Genomic DNA, 20,909 nt, shown 5'->3' with positions numbered 1-20,909 from the left:
TCTCACGTAATGATATGGGCAGCAATGACATCACAACATCTGCTTGGACCGTACTTTTTTGAGTGGACTGTGAATTACATAAAATCAGCTTCATGGTCTGTATCACACTTCAATAGATTCACAATTAAGTATTTATTATTTTCCACCTAGTCGATACAATGATTGCTTAAGGCAATTTAATGGTTAAAAGTGGTACATGTTTTGTATATTATCAACATCTTCAGCCACATAACACTGTTTAGATGAAAAATATATAAATTGACAAAGTAATGCTTAAGAGGAAGTGCCCTTAAAATTAACATAAGATTGACAACATTAAAACAAACAAAAAACTCAAGAGAAAATATATAAATTATTTCTACAATTGAAAGCAGTCGTCAAGGAAACACTTGTGCAATATTCCATAGAGAATATGTCCTAAATGAATATTCTTTTCTTAATAATTCATGAAAAAAGGTCAATTTATAAATTAAAAATTATACAATTTATAAGTAATTGTCGAAATCAAGAAATCCAGATATCACAATGTGGCTCTTATTATTAATGCAGATGAAAATATAACTAATTCCTAGTTGTCAATTCTTATTAAACCTGCTTTCCTTTGGAACAGTAACTCCTGTCATTCTTTCACGGTCTTGTGTCTGGTGTAATATTGATGATGTGTTCTTCCTTGCTCTTGCACCTGAGGAGGTGGAGGAGCGGGGGATATACGTGTGTCAAGAACCTCCTTGCTGTCACCTATAGCTTCAACTGAGGAGGAATAAGTTGTAGGGCTATCTGTAGGTGGAGAAATTCCAATTCTTTTTTCGTGATCTTTCTCAAGCATTTTCAAATATACTAGAATTTGATAATATAAAGGATTCTTATATTCTACAGCCTCATTAAGGTTATCATTTTTCTTTATAAGTTGGTCTAGATGAATGTATAGATCTTCATATGTGTTCATTTAGCTGCCCTTCTTTAATTTCTTTATGATGGTCAGGTCTTGTTCTATGTTGGTAAATTTATGACCTGTGGCAGTCATGTGTGATCCCATAGCTGAGAATCTTCTATGTTTTTCAGCATTCACATGTTCCAAATATCTAACTTTAAAATTGCGGCCAGATTGTCCTATGTATGTATTCCTGCATTCAAAGCATGTGAGTTTATATATTCCCGAATCAAAAAATGTTTCTTTTTCCAAGAGATTTATTGTATCATGGTTGAAAAATACTATGTTTCATGTTGTTATTGGTGGAAAATGCAATTTTGAATTTTTTTCTCTTAAATAAATTTGTTATTACATGTATGTTTGGATTATTATATGTGAACTTGATGTATTTTTCAGTTTTACTAGGTTCGATTGCTAATTTGGATTGCTGCTTCTCCGAAAATTTATTAATTATTTTATCAATCGTGTTATTGTTGAAACCATTCAAGAGGGCTTGTTGTCGGATAAACAGCAGTTCTTTATTCCTTTCAGATTTGGATAAAGGAATACTAAACGCTCTGTTAACGTAACTGTAATATGCTGATCTTTTCTGTGCCTCAGGGTGTAACGAGTTGTTCTTGATAGTGGTCAGTGTGAAAATAGATTTTCTGTGTATTTTGAAAGAAAATCCTTTTTCTTCTCTCGTTGTGACTATGTCCAAAAAATTCAGTGATCTTTCTACTTCCTCTTCTAAAGTGAATTTTATATTGGAATCCAAATTATTCAATATATACTTTATTGCTATCGGTGAGTCTGTTATCTATTATAGCGTAAACATCGTCCACATAACGTGTCCAAAAATCCAAACCCTCTATTTGATAATTTTTGTGTGTTCCAAATAGTCTAAGTATATATTAGCCAATATTCCTGATGCTGGGGCTCCCATTGAGAGTCCTTTTTGTCGGTAAATTTTATTATTAAATGTAAAATACACGAATTTTAAAACATTACTAAAATCTTCAATTTCTGGTATGCTTACTAATTTGTTCTTCATTAAATTCTTCTTAATTTTCTTCTTAATTTTGTTTTTCTTCTTTTTTCTTCTTTTTGTTCTTTAAATGATCATATGCTAAGGAACAAAAAGAAGAAAAAAGAAGAAAAACTTGAAGATTTTAAATTTATATAAGTATTCTCATTCAGTTCAACAAAATTTTGTGTGTTGATCATTTTCATAATTTCATTAGTTTTAGTTATTCATTGATATGGAAAATTAGGACACAATACTTCTTTAAATTGTAAAAACAAAAGATAGTGTCATATTGTTTAATTCTTTGAACTGACCACTGATGAAGGGAATGGATGACTTCCCAAAACATGTATGGTAAAATAAATAGTTTTCTTTCATTATAAGGTGTATTGACAAGGCGGACTGAAGTAAAACTATTTTAAATAGTTCTGTAATAGATTCAGACAAGTCAGTATGGATCAAACAACCATATTAACCTATTATGGTTAAGTTTAACAACAGTGACTGTCAGTTGATGTTTATATTCCCTACAGGTCTGTATGAGTTTCTATAGTAGGCATTGTCAAGATATTATGATCATTAAAGATTCTGTAAGATGGATGATAAGGATTGAGTATACTTTTTTGGGGGGATTCTGTACGTGATGAGGCATTGGAGGAAAAAATCACGAAAGAAGACATCGGTGTTGGGTAAACCCAACACTAGCTAAAAGGCAGACAATGGGAGATTCCATCAACTGTTCGATGAATTGGACAAAGGCCTCTAGAAGTTCTTTGATTATTATCGGATGTATCCAGAAACTACAATCTGAATGCAATAGACCAAGAATAACCAAAATGTAAGATATCAGTGTAACATACAAAAATAATGAAGGTACACATCCATCAGAAAGCTTCATGTAAGAAGAGTTAAACAGAAATATAAAACCTTTATTTCTAATTACAACGGTCTTTACATGTTGTGTTTTGTTTGAACCCCACTGTGGCAGCCCTGAGGATGGTTATTCATGGTTTCCGATTTGCACACCAGGCAAATGATGGGGCTGTACTTAAGACCATGGCCACTTCCTTTCCTCTCCTAGCCCTTTCTTATCCTATCGTCACCATAAGACCTATCTGTGTGGTGTGACACAAAGGAAATTGTAAAATTAAAAATTATGTTGTTTTCAACCATTTTCCTTTTATCTTTTAATTTTGTAATCCTCAAGAAACGTTGGTTGTAACTCCACAACACATATCACTTTAACATTGTGTTTGTTACGACGCACCTGAAAAGTTACCATGCAATTGTCATAAGCCCGCATTTATAGGTCCCGATTCCACTTGAAGAGTGTCGTTGGGTGGGCTTGTTTCAGGTTTTGGTTGGATGGTTTAGGAAGATAGGGATCATGTGTATTTATACGGAGACGACATTTGCAGTAAAGTTTGACATAATTCATCGCCATCTTTAAAAACTTTCTGGAGCTAATTTTTCACAGCCAGTTTTCGACTGTCAGGAACCTTCTTCATAATTATATGGAAGGAGGCTTACCAAACATTTGGTACTTGCTGTCATCCTTAACAGCTTTACTTTCGACAAGTAATTGTAATTTTGCTCTCTCTTTTTCAAGGAATTTTTCGTCGGCGACAAATTTTTCATCGTTCGTTTTCCTTTGCTTATGCTGTGAGGTGTTGGTTGTTGGAGACCCCAATTTCGTTTTTTCAGCAGATGAGCTAAGCTGCTGTAATTTATTAAGACTACTTACCATTATCAACACCCACTGAGTGGAGAGACCACATGTGATAACACGCTGCGGCAATGGAGCCAAGCTCTACATTCGGGAGGCACGTGGCTTCAAACCCGACCGCTTGCTGCCCTGAGAATGGTTTTCTGTGGCTTCCCATATTCACTCCAGAAAAATGCCGGGACAGTACCTATTCATGAGCCACAGCCAATTCCTTCCATCTCCTTACCCAGTTTCATTCACCATCATCATATTATCTTCATTAGCTCCTCAACTGAGGTTGGCGCCAGGAAGGGATCTAGCCATAAAACATACCATGTAAATTCATTTCATCTCATACCCGACCCCACGTCAAGGAAGTGGACAAAAAGTTAGACATACATACCGTTGTCAAAATCCACTTCTTCTGTAACATCGGCCATAGTTTGCATTGTATACCTTGATAATGGTAGTGTTTATCTTTCATATTTTAATGTTAATAATTTTATGTTTGACGACAGGAGAAAACCAAGTGCTTCTAGGAACAAGCAGCAAATCCTATTCGAGGAGGATATGTCGCTTGTCGCCTGTTGTCGACTGTAGTCGCGTGAAGTTGGCCACTCCAGGTCGCTTGCAGTGGACGTGGTTTCATTCAACTCTTCACATTGGGATCAGTCGCGCTAGTGCGCACTTAGTCGCCTTATCTCGTAATAGCGCATAGTTGCTTCCAGTGCACGAGCAGCCTGATGCTGAAATCAATAAAACAATGCAACTGATCTCCAGTACCATAAAGTGCACCCCTACTCAATGGCTTCCAGTTCTGAGCTACATCGCTCCACCTCATCTCCACAGGTGTAATGTTTTGGTGAAAGAGTACCGCAAGATACTCCAACTTCCCATTCATGCTGACATATCTGATGCTTGTCCAACCAGTCTTCATTCAAGATAGCGACCTATGAATTAAACAGTTAAATTGAAATAATAAATATGGTAGTTCAACCTATTCAATACAAGTAAATAAGAGATGTAGAGATCACATTCTTATTTAATTAAAAGTGGAAATGGTACCGGTTTCGACCCCAGTCTGGGTCATCATCAGCCGATTATAACTCGAAAAACAATGCATAAGTAAGAAAGAAGTTAACGGTCAAGTCCACACAATATCAGTTGAAGAGGCGATATAAAAATGACGGGGGTAGGCACTGTAAAATTCAGACGAAGTGGAATGTAAGTCACTTAAAAGAAGTAATGTGTAATCTTCCGAGCATCAGCACGGCACACGCAATGTTTGACACTGTCTCACAATGTTCACGAAAAGCAGAGAACAGTTAAATGAGCCAGACTGCATACACCGTCAGGCACAAAGTCACAACACAATCCAAATATGAAGATCTAAAGTCATGAAGCCGAAGATGAGCAGCTCAAGCGAAGTAACTTGCAAGCTCCAGAAGATCGGCGCGGTGTTTACAACGTCAAGTGCTGTAGTTTCATACGCTGACGGAGATTGAAGGGTAGATTAATGATCAAGTATTTGCTTAGTTCACGAAAATGTACCTCTATATATATATATATATATATATATATATATATATATATATACTTATAATACGATTCAATATAATTGAATACGTAATTATGATCTTGAAGATTTTTAGAACAGTTGACGTGAAAAAACAATAGTGAATAGAAAAAATGGTAAAAAGCGTAATACCGGAAACAAATGAAAACGTGTATGCACAGTATGCTATTTCTTGAATATAAAAAAATTCAGGTCGTGATTGAAGTAGTCAAAGTTGGCGGACGCAAGGCATGAGTTTAAATTTGAAAGTGTGGGCCCAAAATGAAGGTGGCAATGTACCTTTTTTTTTTTTAGAGATGAAAAGAAAAATAGGATAAGTTAATAAAGAAAGAAGATTAGTGGATAAGAAAAGATTAAAAGGGTTTAAAGTTAAAAGGTGGTGAGAAAGGATAAGATAGGGATGAAGAAGGGGTAGTTTAGGGTGGGTTAGGAGGGTGGGTTACTGGAGGTAGAAAATGTGGGTAGGAACTTTGTAAGGCATGGAAAATTGAATTCACATTTTCTACTTCCGGTAACCCACCCTCCTAACCCACCCCAAACTACCCCTTCTACATCCCTATCTTATCCTTTCTCACCACCTTTTAACTTTAAACCCTTTTAATATTTTCTTATCCACTAATCTTCTTTCTTTATTAACTTATCCTATTTTTCTTTTCACCTCTAAAAAAAAAAAAAAAAAAAAAAGGCTACATTGCGACCTTCATTTTGGGCCCTCACTTTCAAATTTAAACTCATGCCTAGCATCCGCCAACTTTGACTACAATTTAAGATATTACTAAAAATTTTTAGGATCAACCTATTCAATACAATAGAATTTACAAAATTAGGACTTACATCCTATTAAATTAAAATTTGAAGGGACATGTTTCGCCCTTTAAAAGGGCATCCATCATCAGCCTTTTTACACTCATATTTAAAGATAAAAATTAGGATCCTGATTGTCATGGTAAAAAATATAAAATGAGAATATAAGATTAGAGTGAAATTATACAATGTGAGAAATTGTTATGAGTTCTTAAATAATAATTTACAATTAAAACTTCATTTAAAATATTTGTGAAGAAAAAATATTTGAAGTTGGTATGATATTACACTAGTGATTTAAAAAATGATTTTATAAATTAGACAAACTAGGCCTTAACCACATAATAACAAGAAGGTCTATGGCTAAAGTTGCCGTATCAAAGTTCGAGTGAAATTCGGCTGGAAGCAACTTGATTTACACGTTGAAGAGAAGGTTAATGGAACTTAGTAGCCGCTTGAGATGACATTGAAGTTTTCTTGTTGAAAAGTCGTGATGTTTAACTGTAGTATGGCGCTATGTAGATTATAAAGTTGGATCCAACTAATCCATTAGTCTCGTTATTTACGTAGTGGGTTCGCGGTCTCCGTAATCTTGTTGAAGGAGTTATAAAGAGTTCATAATTGAATGTTGCTGTATAGATCTTTGTTAACTCGTACTGTATACTGATAGTTAAATGGGAACATTCTTACTTGTTGGCTGTAGTTTTGAATACATACTACAGTTAAACATCACGACTTTACAACAAGAAAATTTCAATGTCATCTCAAGTGGCTACTAAGTTCCATTAACCTTCTCTTCAACATGTAAATCAAGTTGCTTCCAGCCGAATTTCACTCGAACTTTGATACGGCAACTTTAGCCATAGACCTTCTTGTTATTATGTGGTTAAGGCCTAGTTTGTCTAATTTATAAAATCATTTTTTAAAGCACTAGTATAATATCATACCAACTTCAAATATTTTTTCTTCACAAACATTTTAAATGAAGTTTTAATTGTAAATTATTATTTAAGAACTCATAACAATTTCTCACATTGTATAATTTCACTCTAATCTTATATTCTCATTTTATATTTTTTGCCATGACAATCAGGATCCTGATTTTTATCTTTAAGTATGAGTGTAAAAAGGCTGATGATGGATGCCCTTTTAAAGGCCGAAACATGTCCCTTCAAATTTTAATTTAATAGGATGTAAGTCCTAATTTTTTAAATTCTATTGTATTGAATAGGTTGATCCTAATAAATTTTAGTAATATCTTAAATTGACGTATATTTCAATATGGACCAAATATGAAATTTGTAACATGTAACTTTGACTACTTCAATCACGACCTGAATTTTTTTATATTCAAGAAATAGCGTACTGTGCATACACATTTTCATTTGTTTCCGGTATTGCGCTTTTTACCATTTTTTCTATTCACTATTGTTTTTTCACGTCAACTGTTCTAAAAATCTTCAAGATCATAATTACGTATTCAATTATATTGAATCGTATTGTAAGTATCCGTCAGCGTATGAAACTACAGCACCTGACGTTGTAAACACCGTGCCGATCTTCTGGAGCTTGCAAGTTACTTCGGTTGAGCTGCTCGTCTTCGGCTTCTTCATGACTTTAGATCTTCATATTTGGATTGTGTTGTGACTTTGTGCCTGACGGTGTATGCAGTCTGGCTCATTTAACTGTTCTCTGCTTTTCGTGAACATTGTGAGACAGTGCCAAACATTGCGTGTGCTGTGCTGATGCTCGGAAGATTACATATTACTTCTTTTAAGTGACTTACATTCCACTTCGTCTGAATTTTACAGTGCCTACCCCCGTCATTTTTATATCGCCTCTTCAACTGATATTGTGTGGACTTGACCGTTAACTTCTTTCTTACTTATGCATTGTTTTTCGAGTTATAATCGGCTGATGATGACCCAGACTGGGGTCGAAACCGGTACCATTTCCACTTTTAATTAAATAAGAATGTAATCTCTACATCTCTTATTTACTTGTATTGAATAGGTTGAACTACCATATTTATTATTTCAATTTAACTGTGATACTTTTCAGTACGGAATAATGAAATTTTTATCTATGAAGTAAAGTAAAATAAAGTTGCTGGATTTGAGCTACCTTGCAGGATATGGCCAAAACTAAACCGGATCAGAACCAACAATGGAGTTTGTGTGGATTCTCTGTTTAAGTCAAACAAGTTACCTTCTTTGTGAAGATCTTAAGATTTGTCTTAAATAATAATTATATCTCTTTTAACGGTACGGTTTACCAACAAAAAGGTCTAGCTATGGGCGACTCTCTATCTGGCACCCTAGCAGACATTTATATGAATTCTATAGAGCATATGAAGATGTTACCACAAATAAAAGGCATATGTTTGTGGCTCAGATTCGTGGATAATACGTTCGTAATTATCGACAAGGACATCACCAGTAGTGATGGTATTTTAGATCATTTAAATAAAATTGACCCTAACGTTAAATTTACTAAAGAAGATGAGATGAATAATTCCCTAAACTTTTTAGTCATAACGGTCACACGTTTACATAATGCATTTGATTTTCGTATATTTAGAAAACATACACACTCTCCCACTACAATTAAGAATACCTGCCTACACCCTAAGGCCCAAAAACAAGCCTCATTCTATAGCTTGATTTAAAGAGCTCTGAAAATCCCCTTTCTTCTAAAACTTAAAGGCTAAATTGAATTATATAAGATATCATGCCAAAGTTAACGATTTCAAAATTGACATGGTCAGTCGTCTAATCAACAAAGAAAAAACTAAATTATCTACGAACCTCATCCCAGACAAGCCTAAAAAAAAAAAAAAAACAAATTCACTACATTTACTTTCAATAACCCCGCCATCCACCAGGTCACTAATACCCTAAAGAACCGGGCGAGTTGGCCGTGTGCGTAGAGGCGCGCGGCTGTGAGCTTGCATCCGGGAGTTAGTAGGTTCGAATCCCACTATCGGCAGCCCTGAAGATGGTTTTCCGTGGTTTCCCATTTTCACACCAGGCAAATGCTGGGGCTGTACCTTAATTAAGGCCACGGCCGCTTCCTTCCAACTCCTAGGCCTTTCCTATCCCATCGTCGCCATAAGACCTATCTGTGTCGGTGCGACGTAAAGCCCCTAGCAAAAAAAAAAAAAAAAAAAACCCTAAAGAAGCACAGTATTAATATAGCTTTCAAGACGGTCAACACCAATCAAAACATATTTCTCAACCACAATAAGGTCAATTAAGACCAATTGATGAAGTGAAGGAAATCCATTAATAATACAACACTTGGGGAAAGGTTTCAAATACATTCTATGCAGTTCCCCCACATGTAGGATGTAATTGGGGTGGGGATAGTACACCCCAAAACAACACACAAAGTTCCTATGAATGTATGCTCTACAGTCGATCGTTTAAGAGCTAAGTCTGTTTTAGTTATTGGCTAGAATGGGGAGATAGTTCATATTTAGGATTAAGTTTGGATTACAAGATATTAAGTTTGGAGTCAGACATGCCATTACAGTACTTTGCCAGTGTGTGGAACAAGGTTGCCATCAAACACATGCAATGCCTGAAGTATTTGAACTCGTCTGACAATCAGTGAGGTGTGCTTTCAGGTGCATGATGGACATTTTGAGGAGGACTTCTTGTATTAGAATGCAGTATCTCTGCTGCCACACACCCACACTTTGGGAACTTCCTCTATAGTCTGTTGTCTGCTTTCTAGAATAATTAGTTTGCATCCAAAAATTTCCAGCACTCCAGTTCTAATAATTTGATTGGATAAGTGTTGAACATACATGTCTTCAAGATGTAAGCTTCTAGGTTTCATTTCTCTTCATTTTAGATGTTAAGCCTGTGAAAGGTTTTTGTATTTTAATGAATAATTTTAATATGAATCAATATTTTGTTGTTAGTGGCTGGTGGTGGTGGGAACTCAAGTATGAAATGCATGACGGGACGACGCACAAAATTGCCTGCTCCGAGGCCGGATACTGAAGGCCTCTCTCTTTGGAATTTGTTGTGTAAAAACATAGGCAAAGATCTCTCTCAGGTCTCAATGCCTGTAGCACTCAACGAGCCTCTCAGCATGTTACAAGTGAGTAGTATGTTTTACATTCTTTTGAATTTAATTGTATACTGTATTTGTAGCTTGTTGCAAATGGAAGAATCATTACTCTCTATTTTCCTCTTATTGACATTTCCAGTTTAACCTTATTTTGATGTCAGTGTTACTTTATGTGTGTTAGAAGTGTAATGCTGCATGTGACAGAATTACTAACTAGTATTGTCCTCAAATGGTTGAAAGTTAAGTGTATGGTTTTTCTGCAGCTGTTGCTACTTATTCTGGAGTTGAGGATTGGCATAGCTGTTTTATTTCAATGTAGTTGGTATTCTTAGATTTAATTTGAATATATACTACTTGTAGGGAGAAATTTTAGATATTCCTGATGGACTTTGAAATTTTTAGATTTTATTGTTTACAATAGGGAGCTCAACCCAGAAATATTGAATGAGCTGGTCATGTGGTTTGGGTTGCATAGATGTGAGCTTGTATTTGAGAGATGGTGGATTCAAATCCCACTATCAAAAGCCCTGTAGGTGATTTACTGTAAGTTCCTATTTTCACACCAGGCAAATGCTGCGGCTGTACCTTAATTAAGGCCACTGCTGCTTCCTTCCCAATCCCAGCCCATTTCCCATCCTGGCTTTGCCAGAAACCTTCCATGTGTAAGTACAACATTAAACCACTAATAAAAACAAAAATTTACTCGGTTGATATGACATCTTGTTTGAAATGTTGTCGCTTGGAGTATTCGTTACTTTATTCTGTGTAGGCAGTTCACGACAAAGCAAGCTCTCTAACTCTAGATGATCATAAAATAAGTCATGCAAACTTCACTTGGGGGCTGTTGTGGTATTTGGAGAGAGAGATTTGACGCCCATATTTCAATGTAATATTTGATTGTGGTGTGATAGTCTTTACATCTTGAATGTAGGTAACTGAACATCACTAGGCTTAAGTTTCTTCATTTATTAATTTATGTTTCTTTATTACATAGCACTTTAATGCCATGCTTTTTTATTTACTTAGTCTATTATGTTTCAAAGACCTGGGAACAGTAATGGGTCGGAGTACCGGTATTTGTCAAGAGAGTGCTCGGGTGAGTGAGGGAGGTGGGCGGGTGAGTGAGTGAGTGAATGAGTGAGTTTAAGGGAGATTAATATAGAGGTATGTGATTTTATAAAAGGTCGATCAACTATAAACAGGATTTTTGTTCCTGAACATCAACAGTTGGTAGGACTGGCCCCGCGCTTTGCTATGTTTAGGCGGGACTGTTAAGAGTAGGGAGAGCGTGCTGTTAGATATTTCCTGCCGTTTTGTCAGTAACGCTCACGATGTTGGAGCAACAGGTGCACCCTTCCACTACGCAACGCATAATTATAAAATTTCTTGCTCGTGAAGGAGTTACAGCAGCGGAAATTTGCCAGAGATTGACTGCACAGTTCAGTGATCAAACATTGTCAAAGGACGCGTGTGTTTGCCTGGCATAAAATGTTCAAGGAAGGATGAGAACATGTGGAAAATCAGCAACACGATGCCCGTCCTCGGACCAGCATTACAGACAAAAACATTTGTGTGCTTAAAGACATTATTGACGGCAATCGACGGGCGACAGTATCAAAAATTGCAGAACAAGTCAAAATCAATTATGGGAGCTGTCGAGCAATCATCACAAATGACCTACAGTTCCGTAAAGTATGCTCCAGGTGGGTCCCTTGCCTTTCGACCAAAAATCTGAAGTTGAGACGTTTGGAGGTCTGTCAGAGGCTTACAGCAAGGTTTGCAGAAGAAGGTGATGCATTTTTGAGTCGGCTTGTTACCTGCGACGAAACATGGGTCCACCACTACACTCCCGAATCCAAACAAGCCAGTAAGGAGTGGTGGAGGAAAGGGGAGGCAGCACCAGTGAAAGCCAAGACCCGACTGTCAGCTGGCAAGGTTTTTGCAACAGTTTTTTCGATCGGCGAGGCATTTTGCTGATTGACTTTTTGCATGAGCGATGCACAATCAATGCTGTGTACTACTGCGAGCTGTTGAACAAGGCGAGTGTTGCATATCGCCGCAAAAGACGGGACCATCCGATTCGACAGTTCATCCTCCTCCACAACAATGCGCCGCCCCATACTGCAGCTCTTAACTGTCTCCAAGCTACAGGAAATGCACTCGACTACACTTGATCAGCCTCCTTACAGCCCAAACATATCGCTCTGTGATTTTCATTTGTTCGGACCGCTTAAAGAAGCTCTAGCAGGGCAACGATTTGAAGATGACGAGAGTGTGGAAGACTTTGTGCGCAACTGGCTGGCGACACGACCCTGTTCTTTTTATGATTAGGGCATCAAAAAATTGCCCATACACTGGGACAAATGCTTTTCCAATGCAGGAAACTATGTGGAAAAGTAAATTGTAATTGCCTTGTGTTTTTCAATAAATGAATTTAAATAAAAAATAAAATCCTGTTTATATTTGATTCTCCCTCATAGAACAAGAGAGAGAGAGAGAGAGAGAGAGAGAGAGAGATGCACACGCCCAGTAGGTCATAGACCCTTAGTGGTGCACTTAAACATGTTTCCATGGTGACAAATTAAGGTTGTTCCCATTACATAGTATGTGTGATATAAATGCTAGATGTTAGTTAGTACAGCAGAGTTACTTTTATACAACAACATTGAGATCAGACTACAGTGGAACCTCGATTATCCGTTCCCCGAAAATACGTTTTCCCGGAATATGCGTTCAAATTACGTGGTCCCGCGAGCATCGTAATTAAATCACATTGTAAAAGTCCCGCATTATCCGTTCCTCGAAGAAACGATTTCCCGGATCAACCGTCCAGAAATTTCAGTCCCATCAACGCTAAATCCTCGATCAATCGTTCTTTAATAAACTGTATCTCACGAAAGGACGGCTGTGGCATATTTATGGATCTTGGCGTTAACGCCCCGTCACTGCGATAATTAAAGCAAGTACTGTACTGGAAAAGCGATCGGCGGTGAACGTGCATAAGGGACGATCTTAGCGTCGCATTCGGGTGGTATTGTTTAGAGAATCTCGGAAAATCATAAAGCAGAGAGTGGTCACAATTGCAAGGAGACACGGCGGATTTCGACACCTCTGCTTGAAGACGGAACGAGTTTCGTCAAATGTTCGCACTTATAAAACGTCCATATTATGTCCAGGGTTAGATGTTTATATTTTTACATTTTTTCGATCGTACTGTCGAAGAGGTTTTCGGCACTTTGCTCAGGGCACTGCAGAGTAACTGGGCTTTCAGGCAGGAATCGAAACTGCTCCTTCTTAATACAAATTCAGTATTTTTGATATTATCGTACATGATTATGTTAGCGAGACCAAAATAGATGTTGCACCTTACATTAAAAAAAAAAAAAGAAAGCTATGGGAGGTCTTGGGATTGCCTATTACTGTTTAGGTCCTAATGAAAGACTGGGAATTTTACGTTTTCGTGTTAAAATACCAAAAACCGCAGTCGTTTTATTTGCGCACGTTACGTTTTAAATGGTTGGTATCATCAACTCGTACTGACATGTGCAGCGAGCGCGCTTTCCAGATGACCTCAAGGTCACGAATAACCGTAATTTCTGAAGTTTTGATATTTCTTTTATCTTTCCTATTTGATTGGATTTGTGACGCGCAGAATTGAATATAATGCATTCAAGAACTTTTAAGAATCGATACTTACATTCGAAACCGTGTTTTCGAGTTCAACATAACCTTTAAAAGTCGATGTAGGCCTAATTTGCGCGGTACGAGATTTCCAGAAACTGACTACGAACAGTATACCGGAGACCAAATTACAATGAAAGATTAAGAAATTAAAGGATTTCGCCATCATTTTGGGTGCTTTTGTATCTAATGTGCTTTATTTTATTAGATGAGAGAATTAAAAACTACTTGTGGTCGATTGTCGTTTGGCTTGGCGTTATTAGATTTTTCGAAGAGTTTGGCTAGCCTAATCAAAAGTTGCTGAACTGAAAGAAGTTTTCACGGGAAACTGACGAAGATTCCCCTGTAAAATTGAATTTATAAAGTATCGGGATTTTGAACTCGCGTACCGGTAATTAATGCGGTTTCGCGGTCTAACATGCCCGCCTCTCATCCAGAGGGCCCGGGTTCGATTGCGACCAGGTCAGGCAATTTTACCTGGATATAAGTCTGGTTCCAGCTCCACTCAGCCTACGCGATTACCTTTAATTGTGGAGCTATCTAATGGTGAGATGGTGACCCCGATCTACAGAGCCGCGAATATCGGCCGAGAGGATTCGTCGCATTGACCAAGTGCACCTCGTAATCTGCAGTCCTTCGGGCTGAGCAGCGGTCGCTTGGCAGGCAAAGTTCCACTGGGGCTGTAGTTTGGTTTGGTTTAGGAGTTTTTGTAAGAATATAATTATACATATTTCATTTTTGTGATGTTTAGCCAAATTGTTGATGGTTTTCATTCATTCCCGGATTTTCCGTTTTCCCGTGTTGTACGTTTTATTTTCATGGTCCCTCGAAAAACGGAGAATCGAGGTTTCACTGTACTGTTAAATTGCTAAATGCCGGCTCCTTGGCTGAATGGTCAGCGTAGTTGCTTTCAGTCAGAGGGCACCAGGTTCGATTCCTGACTGGGTCGAAGATTTTAGTCTTAAATTATTAATTCGCTTGGCTTGGGGACTGGCTGTTTTTGTGCTGTCTCCAACATTGCTGCAACTCAAACACCACACAAAACACTACCCTCCATCACAATTACACACACTTTCCCCATACGTGGCAAATTCCGCCCACTGTCGTAGGAGGATTTGCCTTAAAAAGGCTGCACCAGGCTAGCAGTAGCCACACGGAATTATTATTACTATTACTGCTAAATAATGGATTTTGCTACTTACGTGGAATTTACTATAGACTAGTTAGAAAACATGCTATCGTCTACGAGGCAGAATCAAAAAGTAAGTTACACTAGCTCGCCGTGAGAGCTTGCTGTGAGTCGTGACCGTGGCCAATGCAGAGCAAGCTACAGTAACTGCTGACATGTCCGATAGAAAGGTTGGTGTGGTATCCCGTCATGTTGTGTGTGCAGAGCGGGCTAGGCTCAGTAGCGCGTCAACTGGATGTTCACTCCAAATTGGAGGTGTGTGTAAGGATCAGATTTCTATGGGCTAAACTGCTCAGTTGCATGGACATTCACCATGAAGTCACTGCTGTATATGGTGAGCGTGCAATTTCTCACCCAGGTATTGTAAAGTGGTGTAAGCAGTTTGATGCCGGACACACGGATCTCATGGACAAATATCGCAAAGGCAGGCCCTTGCAATTTCTTACCCAGGTATTGTAAAGTGGTGTAAGCAGTTTGATGCCGGACACATGGACCTCATGGACAAATATCGCAAAGGCAGGCCCTCAATGTCCAGTACCATTACAAATGTTGCCCGTGTGGATGGTATCATTAGAGAGAATAAGTGCATAACACTGCAGGAAACTGCCAGCATGCTGAACATTTCGTATGGCAGTATGTTCTCCTTTGTTCACCAGCACCTTGTCCGACTCGTTGGCTGAATGGTCAGCGTACTGGCCTTCGGTTCAGAGGGTCTGGGGTTCGATTCCCAGCTGGGTCGGGGATTTTAACCATCATTGGTTAATTCCAGTGGCCTGGGGGCTGGGTGGTTGTGCTGTCCCCAACATCCTTGCAACCGCACACCACACAACAATATCCTCCACCACAATAACACGCAGTTACCAACACATGGCAGATGCCGCCCACCCTCATCGGAGGGTCTGCCTTACAAGGGCTAGAAATAGCCAAATGAAATTATTTATTACCAGCACCTTGGATTTCATAATCTGTGTCAAAGATGGGTCCCACTTCTGCTCACCGATGTTCACAAGGGACAACATATCCAATCGTCACTGGCATTTTTGCAGTGGTATTCTGTGAAGGGCAACGAGTTTCTGTGGCGAGTCCACCACTTCAGCCCCGAAACAAAGAGAACATTGATAGAATGGGTGCACACCACATCACCACCACCAAAGAAGGCCTAGGTCCAACTTTAAGCAGGAAAGGTAATGGCGACAATGTTCTTTGACATGGAGGGTGTGGTGCATATGGAATTTATTGACAAAAGGCACGACAAACATTGAACCAGTTGCATAAGGCAATTAAAGAAAAGCAGCGGTGAAAATTGAGTGCCGGTGTGATTTTATTGCACAATAACGCAACACCTCACATGGCACGCCAAACGTCCGAACTGCTGCAGTTATTTAAATGGGAGGTATGGCAACGTCCTCCATACAGTCCAAACTTTGTGCCATGCAATTATCATGTGTTCTGTAAGCTGAAAAAAAATCTCGGACGACAATTCCGAAACGATGAGAAGGTGAAAGCACCTGTCTCCAGGTCATTACATAGCACTGGAGGTGATTTCTACACATCTGGAATTGAAAAGTTGGTTGACCATTCCGAGAAATGTTCACAGTCTCTTCGGGACCATGTGGAAAAGTGAACTTACATTGTATGTTGTCATAGCCATGTTGCCTATGTGTGAGTGATTTCATAAATGGCCATAACTTGGAAGTGTAACTTATTTTTTGATCCGCCCTCATACTGCTGTATGTGAAATTTGCTGTAAAAAAATCTCAATAATAATAATAATAATAATAATAATAATAATAATAATAATAATAATTGTACCGGTACGTACACGCACCCCGTTTATTCAAATGAAACACCTTGAAGAATGCCATCTTAAGTCTAAAACTTGCCACAACTAAAGTTTGGACATTTCTCTACAGATGTCTCTACTATAAACTTATGTTATATGCCCTCTGGTGTGAAGATTGACTATTAAAATTGTAAAGCTGTTTGGTAATTTAAGGTTTACTACACTGAATTTGGTTATTCTTTGTTTTTGGTGTTTTAAAGTTTACAACATTTCTATATCTTCCCACCAACTTAAGATATTGGCCAATAGAAAATTTTGTATATTTATTTTTCAGCCAATAATCATTCTCGTATCTATTTAATTACCCATTAAGATTTGGGGGTGTGTCGGGCCTTAGCCCAGAGCTTTCTGGAACTTTCACCTCGGGTATAAAAGCTGGCATTTTTTCAAACTAGTTTGTCTTATTCATCGATCCAGTTTAGTTTGTGTGTTTGTGAAGGGAGGTGGGGTGCCTCGTCCAACATCGAGTAGTCCATCAGCTCAAGGTAGTGGCAGTCCTGGTTTAACTAAGTGATAGTCTTTGATAGCTAGCTCAAGGGGAAAGTTTTCAATCTTTTCTTCTTCTTCTTCTTTTATGACCACATAGGATCACTTTAGTCAGTCCGTCGTTCAGGTCTCTTTGAAGGGATTGTTCGGGCTTTGCGGTCCTCCCAGTACTTCTTCAGACGCTCCGATCTTCGTGCCCTTTCCTCAGTTGAAAGTGTGCGTGTTGTTGGTTTGTTTTGTGTAAGGGTAAAGCGGAGGTTTGTATTCTTGAGTTTTGTATTCAATTTTATCTTATTTTTGGTGTCTTCTGTTGTAAGGCCTATTTCCTTCAGATCCTCTCTTACTTCTCTGATCCATTTACATCCTGTTGTGGTATTTTTTGAGACGAGATTGTGTTGTACTAGTTGTTTCAGAAGTCTCGAGTCCTGCATCCTCATGATATGTCCAAAGAATCCCAGTCTCCTCTTACGCATAGTATCTGTAATGGGTTCTAGCTCTTTGTACACGACTTTGTTAGGTATTAACCGCCACTGTCCATCCTTCTGATATTTTTTGTTGATACAGGTTCTTCCAATCCTCCTTTCAATTTTCTGAAGTCTGTCAGTCTTTGATTGTTTATTCAGGTAAAAGAGTGTTTCTGCTGCATATGTAGCTTCCGGTTTTATAACTGTGTTGTAGTGTTTTATTTTTGTATTTATTGATAGACATTTCTTTTTGTAGATATCCCATGTTAATTTTTGTGCTTTAGCTAATCTATTTGTTCTTACTTGGATTGAGATTTTTTCATTTAAGTTATGTGTTATTACTTCTCCAAGATATTTAAACTGAGTTACTATTTTGATTTTATTACCATTTATGGTGACTTCTTTTAGCTGTGTTGGTTTTTGGGGCATAATTTCTGTTTTTTCAAATGATATTTTGAGGCCAATTTTATTTGCAATGTTTTGAAGTTCTGATATCTGGGTTTTTGCTTCTTTTATGTCCACTGCTAGTAATGCTAAATCGTCAGCAAAACCCAGGCAATTTGTTTTGATTTTTCGGCCAATCTTTATTTTGGGGGGACATTTTCTAAACCATTCCCTCATTACCATTTCTAGAGCACAGTTAAATAATAGTGGTGAGAGCCCATCTCCCTGCCGTAGTCCAGTTTTAATTTCAAATGTCTCTGATGTTTCCCCCCTAAACTTCACTTTTGACTTGGTATTGGTGAGAGTCAATTTTATCATGTTTATTAATTTGGGGTGTAGTCCAAGGTGCCTTAAAATTTTAAACAGAGATTCTCTATGGATGCAATCATAAGCTTTCTTGAAATCTACAAATGTTATCACCATATCTCTGTTTCTTCTCCTGTTATAGTCCATTATCAACTTAAGACTCATGATCTGATCAGGACAGCTCCTCCAGGGTCTGAAACCTCCTTGATATTCTCCTAGTTCTTTCTCAAGTTGTAAACTTATCCTATTAAGGATGATTATTGAAAATATTTTGTATGTTATGTCTAGGAGAGAGATTCCCCTGTAGTTATTAGGGTCGGTTTTGTCCCCTTTTTTGTGCAGAGGATGAATGAGGGCTGTTGTCCAGTGTTCTGGTAGTTCTTCTTTAATCCAGATAGAGACAAGTTGTTGATGGAGGGCAACTTTTGCTGAGGTTCCTGCATATTTCCAGATTTCCGCAAAGGTCTGATCTTCTCCTGGCGCTTTGTAGTTTTTTAATTTATTCAGAGCTTGGTAGACTTCCTTTATTGTGGGGGGATTGATGTTTTCTGGTGATGTTTTTATCGGGGTGTTGGTGTCCAAATGAAGGAGTTCTGTAGGTTCCTCACAATTTAAAAGCTTGTTGAAATGTTTAGCCAGAATTTCTGCATTGTCTTTATTGTTATGGGCCAGCTTACCATCTTCATCCTTCATCAGTAGGGTCGGGGGTTCATATTTTTGGAGCTGCTTTCTGAAGGTTTTGTAGTAGTCCCTTGATTTAGTTTTACTGAACTGTTCTTCAATTAACTGCAGGGTGTCCTTATGATGTTGTCTTTTTATTCTTCTTAAGACTTGGGTAGTTTCTTTTCTCTGTTTTACTACCTTTTGATAGGATATTTCTGTCTTTTGGGACTGATGTAATAGCCATGCCTGATGTCTTTTCTCCACTGTTTCATCACATTCACTGTTCCACCATTGGTGTTTTTTACGTGGTTTAATTGGAGCTAGGTCTTCTGCAATTTGTTTAAGGTTGTGTACTAAGTCTTCAAGTTTGTCTGTGATTTTTATTTTTTCAGTTGCATTCTGGTAATTTTTGTTGTTGATTAGCTGGGTAGGATCTATTTTTCTTTTAGTTTTAAGGGCTTGCTTTTGTTGTCTCCTCTGGGGAGTGAGTTTAATTTTAATTTTAACTACGTAGTGATCTGAACCTGTGTCTGTTCCTCGGAGGACTTTGACGTTATAGATCTCTTTGTGGTGGTATTTGTCCATGCAGACGTGGTCCAGTTGCCATTCTCCTTTAGTGTAGTCAGGGTGTTTCCATGTTTTGAGTTTTTGAGGTTTCCTCTTAAAACATGTAGATTTTGAGATTAAATTATGGTTTCTACACAGGTCAACTAGTCTCTCTCCATTTTTATTTGTTTTCTTGTGTGCTGGCCATTTTCAATCTTTTAATTATGTAACTTTAATTTTCTAAAAGGTAAATTTCCAACTTCTAATGTAAATTTCAAGCAAGCCAAAGGAACTTAACCGTAATCAGGGAATAGAGAGTGAGCTGCCCTCTCATGTTCCCTGTCAGCTTGATTTTGAGGTGACTATGATTTTGTAACTGTTTCCTATTTGTACCCTGTCGCTTTAATATTTTCTCCATCTATTCACCTTAGTAGTATAGGCTTAGCCTCTGTAACTTGGGGCCATAAGCCCAAATAGGGTTTTAAGCTTTTTTCTTAAAATTTCAAGGAGCGCAAATGTCCGCCTCCACACAATTTTGATTTTTGGGCCAGTAACTTGAACCTATTGTTTTTCACAAAGGCCTGGTAGGAAGGGTACTCGATACCCTTGTTGAACTTCTTTCATTCTTTTATGTTAAGATGTTAGACTGTTGAGCATCTGAGACAGTGAATACTGTTTGAATTGTACATTGTACTGTAGGTTGTGCCTTTGATAGGCCTGGACATTTCTGAAAATGTAAATTTTATAGAGCAAAGATGTAAAAGTTGTATGGTGCCTTTAGAAGGCTGTAATGTTATAAGGTTTGGAGAGTAATCTCCTACACAAACTTGTAGAGCAGGGTCTCTCATGGTGCATGTGCCTGGTGCATGCACTGTGCATTCGCTTGGTTGCCCAGAGTGCAAACCCCCACTTCTCAATTTGGAGCAATAGCACTGTCTCTCTCTTTCCCCATGCCTGTCTTGCTCGCTCCCCCTGTCTCCCTCTTCCTCACTTGCTCCATAGTACTCCAAATCCGAGCCGAGCTTAGCCGAGTAGCCCAGAGACGAAGCGTTGGTCCGTGCCGAACCGAGTGGAACCGATGCACTGTGCACAGGAACTGTGTGCCGCTGTTTGCATGCGTGAGATTTTGGGCATTTGAGAGGCTCTGTTGTAGAGCAAGGAGGCCCTTACTATGGTGTAAATGAA

At 38.2% G+C, this 20,909-nt stretch overlaps 1 protein-coding gene across 2 annotated transcripts in view; it reads left to right on the top strand.

Annotated features, from left to right (window-relative positions):
- LOC136866278 (oxysterol-binding protein-related protein 6) overlaps positions 1 to 20,909 on the top strand; it is a 398,272-nt gene that overhangs the window by 205,777 nt on the left and 171,586 nt on the right. For both annotated transcript variants that reach the window (XM_067143100.2, XM_068226679.1), the window contains exon 12: positions 9,951 to 10,132. In XM_067143100.2, the coding sequence (XP_066999201.2) occupies positions 9,951 to 10,132 (182 nt within the window). The remainder of the gene's footprint in view (positions 1 to 9,950; positions 10,133 to 20,909) is intronic.

The sequence above is a fragment of the Anabrus simplex genome, chromosome 3 (assembly GCF_040414725.1).
Source record: "Anabrus simplex isolate iqAnaSimp1 chromosome 3, ASM4041472v1, whole genome shotgun sequence".
Classification (NCBI taxonomy): Eukaryota; Metazoa; Arthropoda; class Insecta; order Orthoptera; family Tettigoniidae; genus Anabrus; species Anabrus simplex.
This window is presented reverse-complemented; position numbering and strand designations above follow the sequence as displayed.